Genomic DNA, 14996 nt, shown 5'->3' with positions numbered 1-14996 from the left:
TCTTTGCCTTGTAGCTGACCCTCATATCTCGCTTGGCCTCATAGACCTCCCAGGGCAGAGAGCCTGTTTGCGATGAGTAGATTACGGACACATGATGATGCGTGTTCATTAGGCGAGTGGCCAAAATGCCACATCATACCGTCGACGGTTAGTAGTCTTCCCTCTATATTAATCGTGCACAGCCATTTCCTGCGCGGTCCTGGTTGTCATGCCGGACTAGAGATCCCACTGGGCTAGGATAGTTTGAGGGGTGCTTGCCATCCTAGACCAAAATAGACCGAGCCTGTATCGTCGCTAGATCTGGGAAACAGGAAGGCCTGGGCACTGTTTTGCCGCCAGAGCAATCTATGCCTTCTGTAAATCTTCCTCTCAACAGGTCAATATGACCACGTGCTGCGTGGGAAGAGAAGCCTTTGCGGGGGGATTGTTGCCAACCTATGTTGCTCACTGCCTGTCTCGCCCATTGTGACCCTTTGACCCTTAAGTCGCTTGGGATCCCGAAAATCCCTTGAGGTCCACCCACATTTTCGCGATATTGACGCTTAACGAGCCCAAACGACGTAACTTCTCAACTTAGCGAGGACGACCACCTGACCCTCAAGATTATTTGCTGTGAAGCCGATGACCGAATGCAGCGACTTGCTGAAGGCCAGGACCGCAAACTACGTAGGTCTAATCTAACAAGCGAGTCGAAGAAAAAAGAACGCCATCATATGCCTCGTTTGCCGTGTCCATTGTCGGCGTGTACTTCTCAATCCATGTTTTGCCGCAATGGCATTCGAGGCTGATCTTTCGCTTATACCGCCAACCAGAACACGCGGAGAACACGTTGGGGTTGTCGAGCTTTGGGAATAGTCAGAAAGGGGTAGTTAGCAGTGCAACATACCCCATACACGTCTGGGGTTAGAACAAGCATACACAGTAGGTAGGATGTACCTGCCACCAGCACAGCTGGCTCTGACCACCCCAAAGAGTGGGTATACTACTTCGACTCGGAGCACAAGAGTATATCCCGCATTCCGCCAGACGAGACTGGGGAGAAGGAGCATCCAATTAGATATAAACGTCGCCGACGCCATTGGCTGGCTGGAAAAGAAAGAACCATCGGAAAGCTAGGTCAAGATCTGCGATGTATACCTGCGTTTTTAGTGGTATGCATTGTAGTTGTATGTCTTAGAGAAGAGACTGTAACGCCAATCTTTGCACCTTGAGACAGACTTCTACTCTATGAGTTGGAGGCTGTCTAACTTTGTCGCGAGATGTGAATAGCTCTATTCACAGGGCCGCGGAACTCTTACTTTTACCCTAACTCTCTAGTTCCCTCTTTTTTGGTCACGTGTATTTACGCTGTCGGGTTCTCCATCCATCCATCCATCCAGGAGGTTACTGCAAGGGCCTGCGGTCCGAAGAAAGGCTCCAGTCCATTACTACCACGGCTGGAATGACTGGAATGGTGTGCCGCAGTATCATCAGAATATCCGCCAAGCTCCAGGCTCTTTCCAAACGGGTCCACTAAACTCCAACTTCTCCACGCAGGGTGCATATCACCAGTCATAAACGCTAGGCTTCGACCTCACGCCAATGCTGGCCTCTCACCCCTAGTGGCCTCGCACCCCTAGTGGCCTATTGGTGACCCACCCTTACAATCTAAGTACCTGGCACCGGCTGGCGATGCCGTCGAATATGCAGGTGTTGTCGATGGGTATGTACTGCTTGGTGATGATCTTGATGGCCTCCTGAGCCACCATGCCTCCTGTAAGTGCGGAAATGTTGTGTAATTCGCCGCCCGCAGCTCGAGCAACCTCCTCACAGGCCTGCGAGACCCGCATATCGTCGGCTGCTGCAGGAAGACGACTATGCGCTGTTGCTTTTATCTTCTCGACAGAGGCTGTAGGCTCGTGTGTGGTTGCTGATAACGCAAGGTATATCGGGAAAAGGGACAAAGGCATCATCGTAACTTCGGCGAGGCTGTCATTTGCCTTTTGCTCCTCTGCAAAACAGGTTAGTAGTGCGCAATCAAATATGACATCAACATAATAGGATACTCACCAAAAGTCTTGCTCAGGTCCTGATCGCTGCCCGTAGCATTGACCAATTTAACGAAAGAAGCGTTTTTGCAGAACAGGTCAACCTCGGTAGGGTCAACATTCCCGCCACCAGAAAGAGACTCTGCTATTTCCAGCACCTCTTTAGCATCTTTCCGGGCTTTAGCCTTGTACAGACCCTGCAGTTTGACGTATACGCTGGACTGCGCTTTCATATCTGGCAAGCTCCCAGGGAGTGGCAAACAGTCGTGCTTCTGGTAAAACTCTTTGATGGCTCTTGCGACCGCCCAGAAAGAGGACTTGGTGTTGACCTGTGGGAGAGTCAGTAAGAAATCATGTACACTGCCAATGTCTTTACATACGTCATTGCAAGCCCCATGGGCGAAAACCTCCGCCAGTGTAGGCTCGAGTTTGTACTCCTTGATGTTTCGGTTTACTGCTGCCACAGCTTCCTGGAAGTTCTCCTCTCCCCCTTCAGAATTGTTTGTTCTTGCGCTTTTTGCCACCATTTTGCGAAACTCGAGCTTTGCTTTGTACTCTGTCGGCAGCTGGCCATTGTGGGTTTCCTTCCACTTCTCAAGATAGTGAAGAAGTAGGACGACATATGGTAGGTGGCCATGTTCGTGATCATCAAGCTGATCCATACCCTTGGTCATTTCCTCGGCGAATTGTGTAAGCTCTGGCCAGGGTTTAGTCAGGCGAAGGTCAATTGTTCTCTCCGCCTCGGGATGAGTATCAACTATAGGGAAGGTGCCAGGCAGCTGGATGTTGAAGTAGGAGTAGAATCCAGCCGAATGGATGGCAATGAGTGGTGTTTGATGCCGGCGCCCGTACTCCTGGAGCACAGCCAGATCTTCGGGGCTGATAGGCATAGTGTACATGATGAGCGTGTAAGTCGGCGAATCTGAAAGGATTTTGTCAAGTACAACGGTTTCCTCCTGTGTGGTATGGTTAGCTCATGTTGTTATGGCTATGAGACCTAGCCGCCTAACACATACCTGCTGCTTTGGAAACCATTCACCCTGGACATCAGGATTCAGCTCTTGGAGAAGCTCTGTACAGCACTTCGATCGCAGCTTACCGAGGCAAGTCTCGTCCAGGAAGAAGTTCACACCCAAGTCGGCGTTCTTCACAACAGCCTCGTCCACTATTGAGAATCGGCCAATCCCTATAAATTTGTCAGTGATTCGATCAACTGTGACTACAAAGAACCACTTCAGCCAGGTTCCCTTCTTGGCGGCGACCTACCTGGAAGTACTAGATTCTTCAGCGTCTCCACGCCAACCGTGCCACAGCCTGAGTTCACAAGCAAGATATTTGCCGACTCCAATGCTGCTTGGCCACTGGCTGCCCATAATCGTAGTTGCCGATCATACTTCTTTTCTTTATCGGAAGGCCCATGGAGAATTGGGGGCGTCTGGCTCATCACTATCTCGGTCATGTTGAGATGTTGGTGGGGTCTTGTGGTTATTGTGAAATGAGCTGCAAGCGTATATGTGGCGTTTGCCTATTTGTTTGCAGTTGATGAATCAATAGTTCATTGGCAAGCCCTCCACGTTTGACGAGTGCATCGATGGAGTTTGGCAGCCTTGCCCGTACATTGAAATGTGTTATATATGCTTTGGTTCCTGGTTCCGGAGATGTCGACGGCGTACTTTGTGTTAGGCAGGCACACAATGAGGCTGCGACCCCAGTTGCTAGTGACGTTGGCAGTTGGTTCCTAGTGTGGGGTCTCAGAAGCGGATAGCTATCTTATCAAAACAGCTTAACCACACGAGCATGAGCCTCTTGCCTCTCTCCCCTGTGGCTCAAACCTAGAGTCCTGCAATGGCACATTGGTACGAATGAGACCCTTTATAATCAGCAGAACAATGATCTTACGGAACGTTTGTATTCGCAACTCAGCTTGTCAGGCGGTGTGAAGCACTCATTACATAGTGAGGTGCTGGCTCAAATTCACAGTGCGTGCACAGTATATGCACGTGGCTAATGGGAGTCAATCTATGTAATGCGCGTACTCCACACTGTGGATCTAATTTCTGTAGTAGGTAAGCAGTGGTTCATGTCACTTTTGCGTGCAGTGGATTGGATTGTGCCTGGCAGGCTGCAGGCTTAGTCGCAGACTCGCGACCAACATCAGAATTTGTCCAGTTTCGCATGCCGCTGGACTGACTCTTTCTTCTTCTTCTCCTTTCCTTCACGGGGAGCTTGGAGTTAGTCAATTACCACAAGGTTTTGGTCTTGACTTTATGCCATCTTTCTCCTTTCCTATTCCGCCTTGACTGTGCTGGATGAGGCGCCCCGTCCTCCGTCTGCGTAACTGCTTCTTCATCAGCCTTGTAAGACTCGCAAACCGTCGCGCCTCACTTGTTCCGCCAGGAGACCTTCGTTTGACTACATTAATACAACCCTCGGTCCTCCATTCCGCTACTACTCGGTCTTTTCTATCAACCGCTCGTCCGCAGCGAAATCCTGCTCCTGTCCGACGCCGATACGTGTCCCATTACAGCACATCCTCCGAGCCCGAAACACGGAAAGGAAGAGCACACGCAGTCCAAGCCGCAATTATGAATGGATCCGGGCCAACGACGCGCTCATCGAAGCGCAAGCAAGGGTCTTTCATAGCCGCAGAGCGACCACAGAAGCAACATCGTCTCAGCAACGGGAAGGTTTCGCCCGGGGACAATACTCCAGAATTGGTGATGGGAGATGCCCACGAGCCGGCCGAAGACTGGGAGGAGCATGGCGCATGTTATCCACTCCAGGCTGGCGAAAGCCCGGAGTGGCAAGATACGGTTGAGAATGTCATCAGAAATGTCGTCTCAATTCGCTTCTGTCAAACATGCGCTTTCGATACAGACCCTGCGCTAACAAGTGAAGCTACCGGTTTCGTAGTCGACGCCGAGAAGGGCTACATCTTGACCAATCGGCACGTCGTGGGCTCTGGGCCTTTCTGGGGTTACGTTGTATTTGATAACCACGAAGAGGTCGACGCTTATCCCGTCTACCGTGACCCGGTTCATGATTTTGGTATCCTTCGGTTCGATCCAAAGGCCATCAAATACATGCCTGTCTCAGCCTTGACGCTCCGGCCTGAGTTTGCAAAAGGTGCGTGAATAATTCATACTCTTGCTGATCTGTTGAGTGTTCCTAATAATATAGCAGTTGGCGTGGAGATCCGTGTTGTTGGAAACGATGCCGGCGAAAAGCTCAGTATTCTGTCGGGTGTGATCAGCCGTCTTGATCGCAATGCTCCAGAATACGGCGAAGGATACAGCGATTTCAACACATGTTACTACCAAGCGAATGCCGCCGCCAGCGGAGGAAGTTCCGGCAGTCCCGTCGTCAATATTGATGGATTTGCGATTGCTCTTCAAGCTGGTGGAAGATCAGATGGTGCGTCGACCGACTATTTCCTCCCATTGGATCGACCTTTACGGGCCCTCAAGTGCATACAAGAGGGAAGACCCGTAGAGCGGGGCTCAATCCAATGCCAGTTCCTGCTAAAGCCCTTTGACGAATGTCGCCGGCTTGGTCTCACTCCAGAGTGGGAGGCTGCTGTGCGGAAGCAATTCCCAAAGGAAACCAACATGCTTGTTGCCGAGATTGTTCTACCGGAGGGCCCATCGCATAACAAGATTGAAGAGGGCGATGTCTTGATCAAAGTCAACGACGAGGTTTTGACGCAATTCATCCGACTCGATGACATTCTCGATTCCCACGTGGGCAAGACAGTTCGCTTTTTGCTCCTTCGAGGAGGTGAGACTATTGAGGTTGAGGTTCAAGTTGGAGATCTACATCAGATCACGCCCGATCGATTCGTCTCAGTTGCCGGAGCTAGCTTTCACAGCCTTTCGTATCAGCAAGCGCGCCTCTACGGCGTTGCTTGCAATGGCGTTTTCGTGTGCGAATCTACTGGATCTTTCCGTTTCGAGTCAGCAGATAATGGCTGGATGATTCAATCTGTCGACCAAAAGGAAACGCCTGATCTTGACTCCTTCATCGAGGCTATGAAGCAAATCCCCGATAAGAAGCGGGTGGTCGTCACATACAAGCACCTGAGAGACCTCCACACTCTCAACACAACAATCATCAATGTTGATAGGCATTGGTCGACCAAGATGCGTCTTGCAGTACGTAACGATGTTTCTGGCCTGTGGGATTTCACAGATCTGGCCGACGCGTTGCCCCAAGAAACCCCCGAATGCCGCAAAGGCAGCTTCATCCGTCTCCAGCATACGTCCCACCCTGCTGTGGCTGATCTGGTGCGAAGCTTTGTACACGTCAGCTGCACTATGCCTGTCAAGCTGGATGGGTTTCCAAGAAACCGGAAATGGGGAATGGGCGTTGTGATTGATGCTGACGCAGGCCTTGTCGTGATCTCAAGAGCGATTGTACCGTACGACCTCTGCGACATATGGATTACCATTGCGGACTCAATCGTCGTCGAGGGCAAGGTAGTATTCTTACATCCTCTGCAGAATTATGCCGTCATCAAGTATGACCCAAAGCTGGTTGATGCTCCGGTCCAGAGTGCCAAGCTAGGTACCGAGTATCTCACTCAGGGAGCCCCCACAACATTCTTGGGCTATAACCGCAGTGGCAAGATCGTTCATACCGCCACAACGGTCACAGAAATCACAGCCGTTGCTATACCAGCTAATTCCGGAGCACCAAGGTATCGTGCTACCAATGTCGACGCTATTACGGTCGATACGAATCTCAGTGGCCAATGTGGAAGTGGTGTTCTTGTCGACAAGGACGGCACAGTTCAAGCTCTTTGGCTTACCTACTTAGGAGAGAGGTCCGCTCATAGTTCGAGAGATGAGGAGTATCATCTTGGTCTTGCTACACCAACGCTCTTACCTGTCATATCTCAAATCCAGAGAGGCGAAGTCCCCAAACTTCGCATACTCTCTATGGAATTCAGGGCTATACACATGGCTCAGGCACGTGTGATGGGGGTCAGCGAGGAATGGCTTCACAAGGTTTCGGTTGCCAACCAGCATACGCATCAGCTGTTCATGGTGTCCAAGCGGACATTTGAGCGTGGCGACAAGCCTCAAGTGCTTATGGAAGGGGACATCATCCTGACCTTGAATGGTACAATGATCACCCGTGTATCCGAGCTGGATGTGATGTACTCGCATGATATCCTTGACGCCGTCATCGTAAGGAAGAGTCAAGAGCTCCACCTCCAAGTGCCCACCGTTACTGCAGACGATGTGGAAACTGACCATGCTGTTTCCTTCTGTGGCGCTATACTGCATGCGCCTCATCATGCTGTCCGCCAACAAATAAGCAAGCTTCACAGTGAAGTATACGTCTCCGCCCGGACTAGAGGATCGCCGTCGTATCAATACGGGCTGGCACCTACGAACTTCATCACACACATCAACGGCAAGCCAACTCCGGATCTCAAGGCGTTTTTGGAAGCAGTCGTCCAAATCCCTGACAATACTTGTGAGTCCTCGGTGACCTTGAAACGTAAAACAGAGGCGCGTGCTAACCGATGATAGACTTCCGGATCAAGGCAATGACGTTCGATAACGTACCTTGGATGATCACGATGAAAAAGAACGAACACTACTTCCCGACTATGGAATGGATCAAGGACGCGTCTGCGCCGAACGGGTGGAAACGTGTCACATACGAGGACAACAAGGTGCATGAGGGAGAGCCTTCCGAAGGCCTGCTGCCACTCGCGGGAGAGGATAATGGCGATGTAGAGGAGGCTGTCGGAGGCATTTGAGATGTCTCCAACCCGGCAGCGTGATATGATTTGCCTCTTTTTCATTGCTCGTGGAGGCATACTTGTATAAGAAGACCTTTTAATTTCGTGAACAAATTTGCTCCTACACTTTGCGGGAGTCTTAGAGCATCGCATCGAGTCCCGTACATCTGACACAGGAATTGTTGTTTTCACGCCTGCCAAAACCGGTCATATTCCCTGATTGGTGTTGCAAGACATATCGCACCACCACTGCACTTGACGTTGCTTTATAGTGGAAGATATTCGGAAGAGCTTTCACATACGACCACATCCTGCTGAATACTAGGGATCCCGTCCGCTCTCCCATATATAAGCAGCAGAGAGCCGAATTAGTACTAGGGTCGGTGACGACCTGGGAATCCTCGGTGTTGTATGTCTTTATTTTTTTGTCTTTTTGGCACTCACAAAGTAACCGTATATTTTGTGGTTGAGGAGGCTCGTCCACTACACTAGGAAGCTAAAAAAAACCCGACAGGGGTGTCCGGAAAAAGCAAGTGGGCTGGATTTCTGGGGTGACGTTTTTGAGTCATCTTGGAGGGGCATATCCGAGTTCTCGGACGTCCCTCACAAGCCGTGAACGAATATCTTCCGCAGCTACACACCACCCACTACAATGGCGAACGTGCAGGATGGCGCCGTCGCGCACGATCTGCCCTTGCGAGGGACCAATGCGGATGCCGAGTCCTTCGAGTACGTCCCTCTGTGCCGTACCTTGCTGCGATGCCGTGACCCAACTAACAGCCTTGTTTCTTTCTTGCCCGCAGCATCGTCGCGACCTACCACCGCCTGCTGAAAGAGGACCCGGACCTGACCATGCCCATGGCCGCCATCGAGGCCCTGATCGAGTTCCTGGGCCACTCGCAAGTCAAGACCGTCTACGAGACTATCGATCTCGTCAAGACGCAGTCCGAGAAGCTGCAGGCCGCCGTCCGCAACCCCATCGCCCTCAGCCACGGCACCGACCTCTTCTGCCAGTACCTGATCATGTCGCTTAAGCAGCCGCCCTCAGGCAGCAACGGTAGTAGCAGCGGCGGCGGCAAACCGCCCGTCGACAACAACCCGCACGAGAGCTTCGAGGTCGTCCGCCAGCACCTCCTGCGCAACAGCCGCCTCTTCGCGACCCGGGCCAAGAACGCCCGCGAGCGCATCGCCGTCAACGGCCGCAAGCACCTACACGACGGCACGACGATCCTCACCATGGGCGGCTCCCGCGTCGTGGGCAACCTGCTGGCCCGCGCGGCCGCCAAGCACGACTACGGCTGGTACACGGACCCGCCGCGGCGGTTCCGCGTCATCTACGCCGTCGACCCGGCGCTCGCGGCCCAGAGCGATGAGGTGGTGGCGTCCTTGCGGAGCCAGGGCGTCCAGGTCGCCACGATCCCCTTCACTGCCCTCGCCTACGCCATGGCTAAGGTGGACAAGGTCGTCGTGGGCGCCGAGGCCGTCACCGCCAACGGCGGCATTATCTCGAGCATGGGCACCTACTCGCTTGCCGTCTTGGCCAAGGCTAACCGAAAACCCCTCTACGTCGCTGCCGAGCAACACAAGTTCGGCAAGACCTTCCCCGTCGACCAGTTCGACTTCAGCTTTGACCAGGGCGTCATCGATTTCTACTCCGCCAACAACAGCCAAAGCAAGGACGGCAGGGGCAAGAAAGAGCCGATGCCCGACCCTATCGATTTCACGGTATGTTTCTCTTGTGCCTCTCCGCCACGCCGCCCTCCCTTTCATCTCATTTGTGCTACCTCTTCTACCTGCTGGGTCTCCAGAATACTAACGCTTGCGCGCCCATAGCCCCCTGAACTGATCGAGGCTTTCTTTGCCGACCATAAAGTACTGACTCCTGATGAAGTCGCCAAGGAGGTTATTGATATGCTGATGTAAGGCGACTTTTCTTTCGCCCGTGGATGACTTGGCTGGTAGCATGGAAGATGGCGTGGCAGGCGTATGGCTCACGACGGTAGTCTTCTAAGAAAAGCTACAACGTGGTTGGTATTATTGATTTTTACACGATCACAGACCTCTCCCAGGCTGGTGGTTCTCATCGCTCGGCGTTACAGGTATAGGAATTAGATCAAAAAGGTCCAGAAAGAGATATCCCTACTGGCTAAACGACTTGAATGGGAATTGCATTAAGATGCTTGCCACTCGCTACAGGGATGCTATCCCAGTGAGCACATGGCTAGAAAAACCGCCATAACAGGTAGTTGGTGACACGACGTATTCCTTTTCTGGTTCCTAACGGCGTAATTGGCACGATGGGTGACTTGCACACCTTATCTTTACGAATAAGTCTTATTATTGCCTAGTGACATGGGAAGAGTCTGGATTAAGGAGTGATGTTTTTTTTTTTCCAAACTGTTTGTGGACGCAATGAATTGTCCAGTGCTCGCGATATCTGCGTTGCTACCTAAAACCCGATAAACTACACAACATGGAATAGCAAGATGAAACATGATGACAGCCGCGCCGGCGAGGCAGAGCAGGGTTGAGAGCTGCTTTAGCTGCAACAGCTAGGGTGACCAGGGTTGAATACTGGATACCATCAGTGCTAAACGGCCCATCCTTAATGAGAAGGGAATGAAAATGCTGTGTTTTACAAGTCTCGGACCAGTCGAGCTCCGCACCAAGCATATAGGTAGTTGCGTTGATACCAGTTGACACTGCACACAAGAGGATCAGCCATATAAGCCTACAACGCCATGGGGCAAGGGCAGGTTCGACTTACAATGACTTCCGGCCAGCAATTCTGGGGTGCGTGGCCCATGATCCACCAAGGACGATGTTGTGCTTGCCATCGAAGAAATCGGCTATCATAATTAATTAGCAGCTGGACGTGAACCGAGGAAAGACTGGAATAGGAAGGTGTTTAGAGTGCCCATACCCGTGTAGCCAGGATACAGAGCCATAGGCTCAAAGCCTTCGTGCTTCTCCAGAGGTGAGCTCGTCCATTCCCAGACGCCTCCCATCTGGCCCTGCCCTGCGAGTCGGTCGCCGTGGGCCGTCACGGCGATCGGGTGCCAACGGTTGAAACCGACATTGGCGTCGGTCAGGTCAACAAATAGCCCGTCTCCTTCGGGAGACTTGCCGCTGACCAGGGCTGAATCCTTGGATGGTGGGGTTTCCTCAACACCGTTGTTGACAAGATGGCTAGATATGTCGGCGTTAGTACACACATTCAACGATGTGGTGATGTGTGGATAACAATGGCAAAGGGTGATATCACATACCCATTCACAGCTGGCACCGTCTTCCCAAGGGTGCGCTCGGCCTGTTCTTGTCTCATATAGTCGACATGAGTATAAACGCTTCGAGCTTCCTCGAGAGTAGGGATACGTCCTCCCATCCAAGCGGCACAGCCAGCTAGCTCATCATAAGAGGCGAAAATCGGCCAATCGAGTGCGTATTTGAGGGGTACCAGCCCATACACAGTCTTAACAGACTTGCCCTCCAAAAAGGAGGCGGGCACTGCACGTGCTGTGTTGCCGTTGGTGTCCCCATTTGTGCCATTACTGCTTCGCGTCTCATTATCCGCCCAAGAGGCGGGCAGTTTCGTTGCCTTCGTATCGTACATGTATTGCGCATACTGCTAAGATTAGCACGGCACGGCACCTAGTGTTTCAGTGGCGCAATCTACCTCTTCGTTGGTGATCGGGCGTCCTTTGGCCTGGAACGCATGCACCTTCGCTTGCCTAGCAGGCTTTTCGTTGTCCCTACAAATGGCAATTAGTGGAAAGCCAAAGCCTTGTCGATCATTCATACATACCAGCCAAAATGGCCCTGGAAGTCACCATCACCTTCAGGGTCGTTCATACCGACAGTGATATTCTGCTCAGGAACGTCAAACCAAAGATTGGCAGTTCGCTCCTTGTATGCCTTATCCGCAAGAGCTTCGAAGTCGGGCACAGGGGTGTGAGAGGGGGCGCGAGTTTTGTCGCTTTGCAGCATCATGTAGAGAAGTGTCTCCATGTGCATGATCTCGTGCTCGAATCCAACCCAGATGGCTCTCCCCACATCTCTGGGAATGGCATCCAGTCCATCTCCGTAGAGCTTGATCAGTTTAGCCCGGACACGTTCTTGGTACCCAAGGATGTCCTCGACAGCAGGCCACTCATCGGGGATTTCTGAGTGGGCATGGCAATGATCCGGGTTATCAACGTCCGGGTCGATGCCTCTTTCGAAGATGGAATGATAAAATTCTGGTTCCGTGGGGGCCAGCTTCGTCACTTTGCCGAGTTGAATGTCCAAAAAGGCAGGAATGTGACCCAAGTAGAAGATGCAGGCGTTACGCAGCTTGATAGGCTTGTCGAGCAGCTCTTCATTCGGCAGCATGCGTTGTGTGACGGTATCCCAACTGAACCATAGGTTCTTCCAGTCATCGAGGGATGGGAGAGAGGCCTGGGCATACTGAGACGGCTTCCGGCCGAATTCCATGGCGGTAGGCTTGGTCAGCAAGTGCAAGCCTGCAGATGGGGTATGTCAGCTAGGTGGAACCGGATGGAAGAATTCGTCGATGGCAGAAAGAAAGAAGTGACCGGTCTCGATTTAATAGGGTCTTCTGATGGCAGAAGAGACAGGCTGAAGTGCGCAATATGCACTACTTCAAGAAGGCATCCCGAGTGGTCTGACTATGCACCTGGAAATGTGGGGGAAAGGTGCTTATTCGTCCAGATGTCCTCGGAGAGATTTGTGCCCAAGCCTCGGGTTGGACAGCAGAACGGGAAGAAAACGAACGGCTCACCGTATTCGTCGCCATCGACCATCCATCGGTCACTCTCAACCACCCCAGCAGCTCTCCACAAGTTTTGCATACCATCTTTCGAGTACTTGAGACTCTGTTCCACTTGGATGCGTTCGTGGGCTTTAATGGTCTCGCCCAGTACCTTCGTATCACGGACAGGCGAATAGAAGGCCTGGTGGCGCCCGCCTTCAATGTCGTATACATATTCCCCTATCACCTCCCAATCCTCGAGTCTGAACTCCTCGCTCCCCAGCACTTCATTGGCGTGTCGGAGGCCGTTGAGAATAAATCTGGAGACGCTATTAGCCAGAACGTACAGGACACACCCGCCTCGAAACTTACTGGTGGGTAATTCCTTGGCTATCTGCAGAGGAACGTTTAGTTTGGATCCAGAGCTAGGTCAGTAGTACTGACCATTGTAGGCATGACTGAAACCAAAGTCAGTTCAGTCTCGATTTATCTGGCACCAAGAGTACATACTAAACTTTCGATGGGTTGGTGCACGAGTCCAGCCCAATCACGATGGTATCAGCAGGTTCGAGGACCTCCGTAAACCCCTTGAGGAACTCAGCTGCTTCATGTCGATGAAAGTTGCCTATAGACACCACAAGTCAGACCGAAACAAGGAGCATGCTTTGGATTGCTCACCAATGCTAGAACCAAGGCTCATGACGCATTTCCTCCTCCTCGCAATAGAGGGTGTCTTGAGCCATTCGCGGCCATCGTCATAAGTACCAAGTAGACCGTGGGTCCGCACATGGCGGAAGGTTGGGACTTGGCGAAGGGTCCTGTCCAGCTCCTCCCGACTCAAATCGAGAGCATAATAGTCGACGTCCCTTCCGGCATCTTCCAAAGCCTGGAGAAGAAGGGAGACTTTCCTCAGGTTGCTATTGTGGCGGTTATACATCGCATGCCCTGTAGTCAGGGTGGCAGATCGACTTACCCACTGCCAAGTTCGACCACAATGGAGCCAGATGGGATAGACCTGGCAACAGCAGTGGCTGAACGGCGCAGGACTTGGATCTCGTAATTGGTGAGATAGTACTCTTCCAGATATGTGATCTATGGGCAGTTAGTGTATCAGTACGCGATTATGTACCGCTGCTATGGCCATCTGACCTGTTCGAATAGTTGCAGCCCCTTTTCGTCATAAACCAGCAACGTAGGGAGCTTCCGAGGACCCTCTTCGGGCCGGAACAGCTTGTGTATCTCCTCTTTCAGGTTGATCTCAACAGCGGCCTGTCGGATGTCGATAATATCCACATCCGTCTGCAGAGCTCCGCCCTTTCCCGGCTTGCCGCCCGAGGCAAAGGACCGGGAGTCGGAGAAGGCGTCGACAGAGTGGGACTGCATTTTCAAGAGGTGGACCGACAAATCAGGCAGTGCGATGCAGTGGGTGAAGGAAGGAAGGCGTGTTGAACGATAACTCCAGACCTCACAACGAAGACACTGCGGTAGAGGTTTGATTGGACGGGGTTCCAGGTGATTCGGACAAAGATGTAGGAGGTATATAAGCAACAAGACAGGGGGGTACGGAGAGAGATGTTGGCCGAAACCTTGATGCACTGGCGACTGAGGGTTGCTGACGCTGGCTGGCTGGCGTGGTAAACACTTCAATGCTAGTGCGACTCGGGATGATGATGTCAATTTACATTCGGTCGAAACCCGCTATGTCGCCTTACGGCGGCGCGCTGGGTACAAGTATCATCCGAGGTCTCCTCTCTGGCTCCATCGGTATCCAATAGGGCTGTGCAACCGAGGAGACCAAGGCACGGAGCTTGGAGCAAACGGGACCAAGACTAGCCGTGGGATGCTTCTCGGTCTCCCAGCCATGGGAAAGCCGAATCGGTTTGTCATGGTTTGCAGGAGTTTTGGGGGTTAGTTCGCTTTGTTGGTAGTAGAGCGGAATCCTTGTAGGAGGCAGGCAGCAGGTAGCAAGTAGGAGGTCCCAGGAAGTCTCAGGAAGTCCCAGGAAGTGCAAACGAGTCCAGGGCAATCAGTTGAGCCCCACGCCCCGCAAACCAGGCTTCGCCCGTACATGTAGGCTACATACATGCTGCAGTGCCACCTACCGAACACCGTGTGTGCCTGTCCGGCTCTGGCTCTGGCTCTGGCTCTGGCTCTGCCTGTAAATCAACATGTAGCATTCCCATGTGATGTGGGCTGGAGAAGACTCGGACATGCAGTTTGCGTGACCAAAGAATACAGTGGAAAGCGGCAAGCGAGAGTGGGATGTCCATCCACACTGCGTGTACACGCCCGATCTCACTGGTGCGGAGCGGTCCACGCGTCTGGAAGTCACAGGCCCCCATAGTATGTAGCTGTAATCGCAGGCAATCTTGATTGTTCCTAGATACAGAACATCTCGCGGGCCATAGTCCCGTCCGGGCAAGCCGGGCTCGCTAGCACCACCCGTATCGCGAGCAGACGGCGATTA

General features: G+C 52.4%; 4 protein-coding genes across 4 annotated transcripts; 2 read left to right on the top strand and 2 right to left on the bottom strand.

Annotated features, from left to right (window-relative positions):
- Positions 1 to 1640: 1640 nt before the first annotated feature.
- On the bottom strand, positions 1641 to 3486 carry PG998_003623 (uncharacterized protein; the record flags this gene model as incomplete). The annotated part of the gene is made up of 5 exons (XM_066870441.1): positions 1641 to 1990; positions 2050 to 2356; positions 2408 to 2983; positions 3044 to 3213; positions 3294 to 3486. 5 exons carry the CDS (start codon positions 3484 to 3486, stop codon positions 1641 to 1643), a joined length of 1596 nt encoding a protein of 531 aa, XP_066734191.1.
- Positions 3487 to 4612: 1126 nt separating this feature from the next.
- PG998_003622 (Pro-apoptotic serine protease) lies at positions 4613 to 7797 on the top strand (the record flags this gene model as incomplete). Its single annotated transcript, XM_066870440.1, has 3 exons — positions 4613 to 5153; positions 5211 to 7508; positions 7565 to 7797. The coding sequence occupies 3 exons, from the start codon at positions 4613 to 4615 to the stop codon at positions 7795 to 7797; spliced, it is 3072 nt and encodes a 1023-aa protein (XP_066734190.1).
- A 634-nt stretch (positions 7798 to 8431) lies between these two features.
- Positions 8432 to 9702, top strand: PG998_003621 (uncharacterized protein; the record flags this gene model as incomplete). The annotated part of the gene is made up of 3 exons (XM_066870439.1): positions 8432 to 8508; positions 8583 to 9504; positions 9613 to 9702. The coding sequence occupies 3 exons, from the start codon at positions 8432 to 8434 to the stop codon at positions 9700 to 9702; spliced, it is 1089 nt and encodes a 362-aa protein (XP_066734189.1).
- Positions 9703 to 10414: 712 nt separating this feature from the next.
- PG998_003620 (uncharacterized protein) lies at positions 10415 to 13912 on the bottom strand (the record flags this gene model as incomplete). The annotated part of the gene is made up of 13 exons (XM_066870438.1): positions 10415 to 10481; positions 10547 to 10628; positions 10703 to 10968; positions 11049 to 11404; positions 11456 to 11531; positions 11585 to 12281; positions 12455 to 12849; positions 12902 to 12923; positions 12974 to 12987; positions 13040 to 13154; positions 13208 to 13446; positions 13503 to 13621; positions 13679 to 13912. The coding sequence occupies 13 exons, from the start codon at positions 13910 to 13912 to the stop codon at positions 10415 to 10417; spliced, it is 2682 nt and encodes an 893-aa protein (XP_066734188.1).
- Between the last annotated feature and the right edge of the window lie 1084 nt (positions 13913 to 14996).

Source organism: Apiospora kogelbergensis (genome assembly GCF_038363985.1).
Source record: "Apiospora kogelbergensis strain CBS 113332 chromosome Unknown utg000002l_segment0_segment0, whole genome shotgun sequence".
NCBI classification, from domain to species: domain Eukaryota; kingdom Fungi; phylum Ascomycota; class Sordariomycetes; order Amphisphaeriales; family Apiosporaceae; genus Apiospora; species Apiospora kogelbergensis.
The sequence above is the reverse complement of the archived record's forward strand: the minus strand, read 5'-3'. Positions and strand labels throughout refer to the sequence as shown.